Source organism: Nestor notabilis, unplaced genomic scaffold (genome assembly GCF_000696875.1).
Source record: "Nestor notabilis isolate BGI_N333 unplaced genomic scaffold, ASM69687v1 scaffold3743, whole genome shotgun sequence".
In the NCBI taxonomy this organism is placed as follows: domain Eukaryota; kingdom Metazoa; phylum Chordata; class Aves; order Psittaciformes; family Psittacidae; genus Nestor; species Nestor notabilis.
Window position 1 is genome coordinate 1 of NW_009920410.1, and position 1,341 is coordinate 1,341.

Below are 1,341 nucleotides of genomic sequence, written 5' to 3' on the forward strand. Positions count from 1 at the left end.
GATGTCAAAGTTTATTCATTCCAGACAGCGCAAATGCGTCGGGAAGGGCTGGGGGCAGTCAGTCACTTGCGGGTGGAGGGCAAGCCCCGGAGGTAGTAGACCCAGGAGCCCCCAGGGCACGAAACCACCATCCTGCTGGTGACGGGGGCAGGGCTGCCTGCAAAGGAGACGGTGATGGTGGTACTGCTCTTGGCATGCAGCATCTCCGGGGCCCAGGGGCCCTGACGGTGAAGGCCGGGTGCTTCACTGCATACTGGAACGCTGTGGCCTTTGGGAAGACGTTCCTGAAGGAGATGGAGGTGGTGCCACCGGCCGGGATGAGGAAGGGGCCCTGGGGCTCGGGGGGCAGCGCAAGGCCAATGAGCGGGATGCGGTACTGCCCGCCCAGTGTGGAGCTGAGCTGCAGCGTGGCCCTGACTTCGCCCACCTGGCAGGGCTCGAAGGTCACCTCCACACTCAGCTCTGAGCCCTCGGCACTGGCGGGTGCCGCACTGATGGATTTCAGCGTCTGGAAGTCAGCACAGTCGGTCTGCACAGGGGACACAAGAAACCATGGTGGGTGGGTCACAAAAGCAGAGCCAGCACCTCAGGAAGAACATGATGATCCCCTGGCCCTGTCCTACCCAGACCATACTCCTCATGAGTGCCCACGGTGAATGGCCATGAGAACTGTCCAAACATGCCCAACAGGAACAACCCTGCACCCAAACCCCAAGAGGCCTGAGCGGCAGAGCTGAGCTGCAACGGGGAAGCAAGCCCAGGCACCATGGAGCCTGCAAAAGCGCCTCCAACCAGGGCAACAGAGACGGGCCTGCAAGAGAGGGCACTGCAGCTGGTGATGAGCCCACACTGGTGGGAAGACCCCTGGGCTCACTTGGCCACCCTGGCTCTGCCAGGCCAACCCAGAGGCGCTGGACCCCTCGGTGGAGAGGGCTGATGCTGGCCAGAGGAGCTGCCTCCCAGCCAGAGCCCCGGCAGCCCAGGCTCACCTGTAGGAGGTACTCGGTCCTCTGCTGGGCAAAATTCCATATTTTGGTGGTGATGGTCTGACAGGAGCCCAGCATGGTGCGGAAGTATAAGGGCTTCTCTGGCCTGCTCGAGGTGGCTTTCAGCTGCAGGTCATAAGACAGAGAGCCCAAGTCGCTGCTCTGGAGCACCAGGCGCCCGGTGCTCTCACCCGTTTTCAGGGGCTGGTACTCCCAGACAAGGTCCGCCTGGAAGGAAGGAAGGAAAAAGCCACTGGGTCAGGCAGAGATGGGGAACACTGCACCTCAGAAAGGGGCAGTTGGTCCCTGCTGTGCTCAGGCAGTGCTGGAAGGCTGGGCTGCCTTCCCTGCTCTG

The 1,341-nt window shown here is 62.3% G+C and overlaps 1 protein-coding gene across 1 annotated transcript in view; it reads right to left on the reverse strand.

The window, feature by feature from the left end:
* Positions 1 to 226: 226 nt before the first annotated feature.
* Positions 227 to 1,341, reverse strand: part of LOC104402705 (hydrocephalus-inducing protein-like) — a gene marked incomplete at both ends in the record, with an annotated part of 2,417 nt that continues 1,302 nt past the window's right edge. The window contains 2 exons of the mRNA XM_010010653.1: positions 227 to 529; positions 990 to 1,214. Of these exons, the coding sequence (XP_010008955.1) occupies positions 227 to 529; positions 990 to 1,214 (528 nt within the window). The remainder of the gene's footprint in view (positions 530 to 989; positions 1,215 to 1,341) is intronic.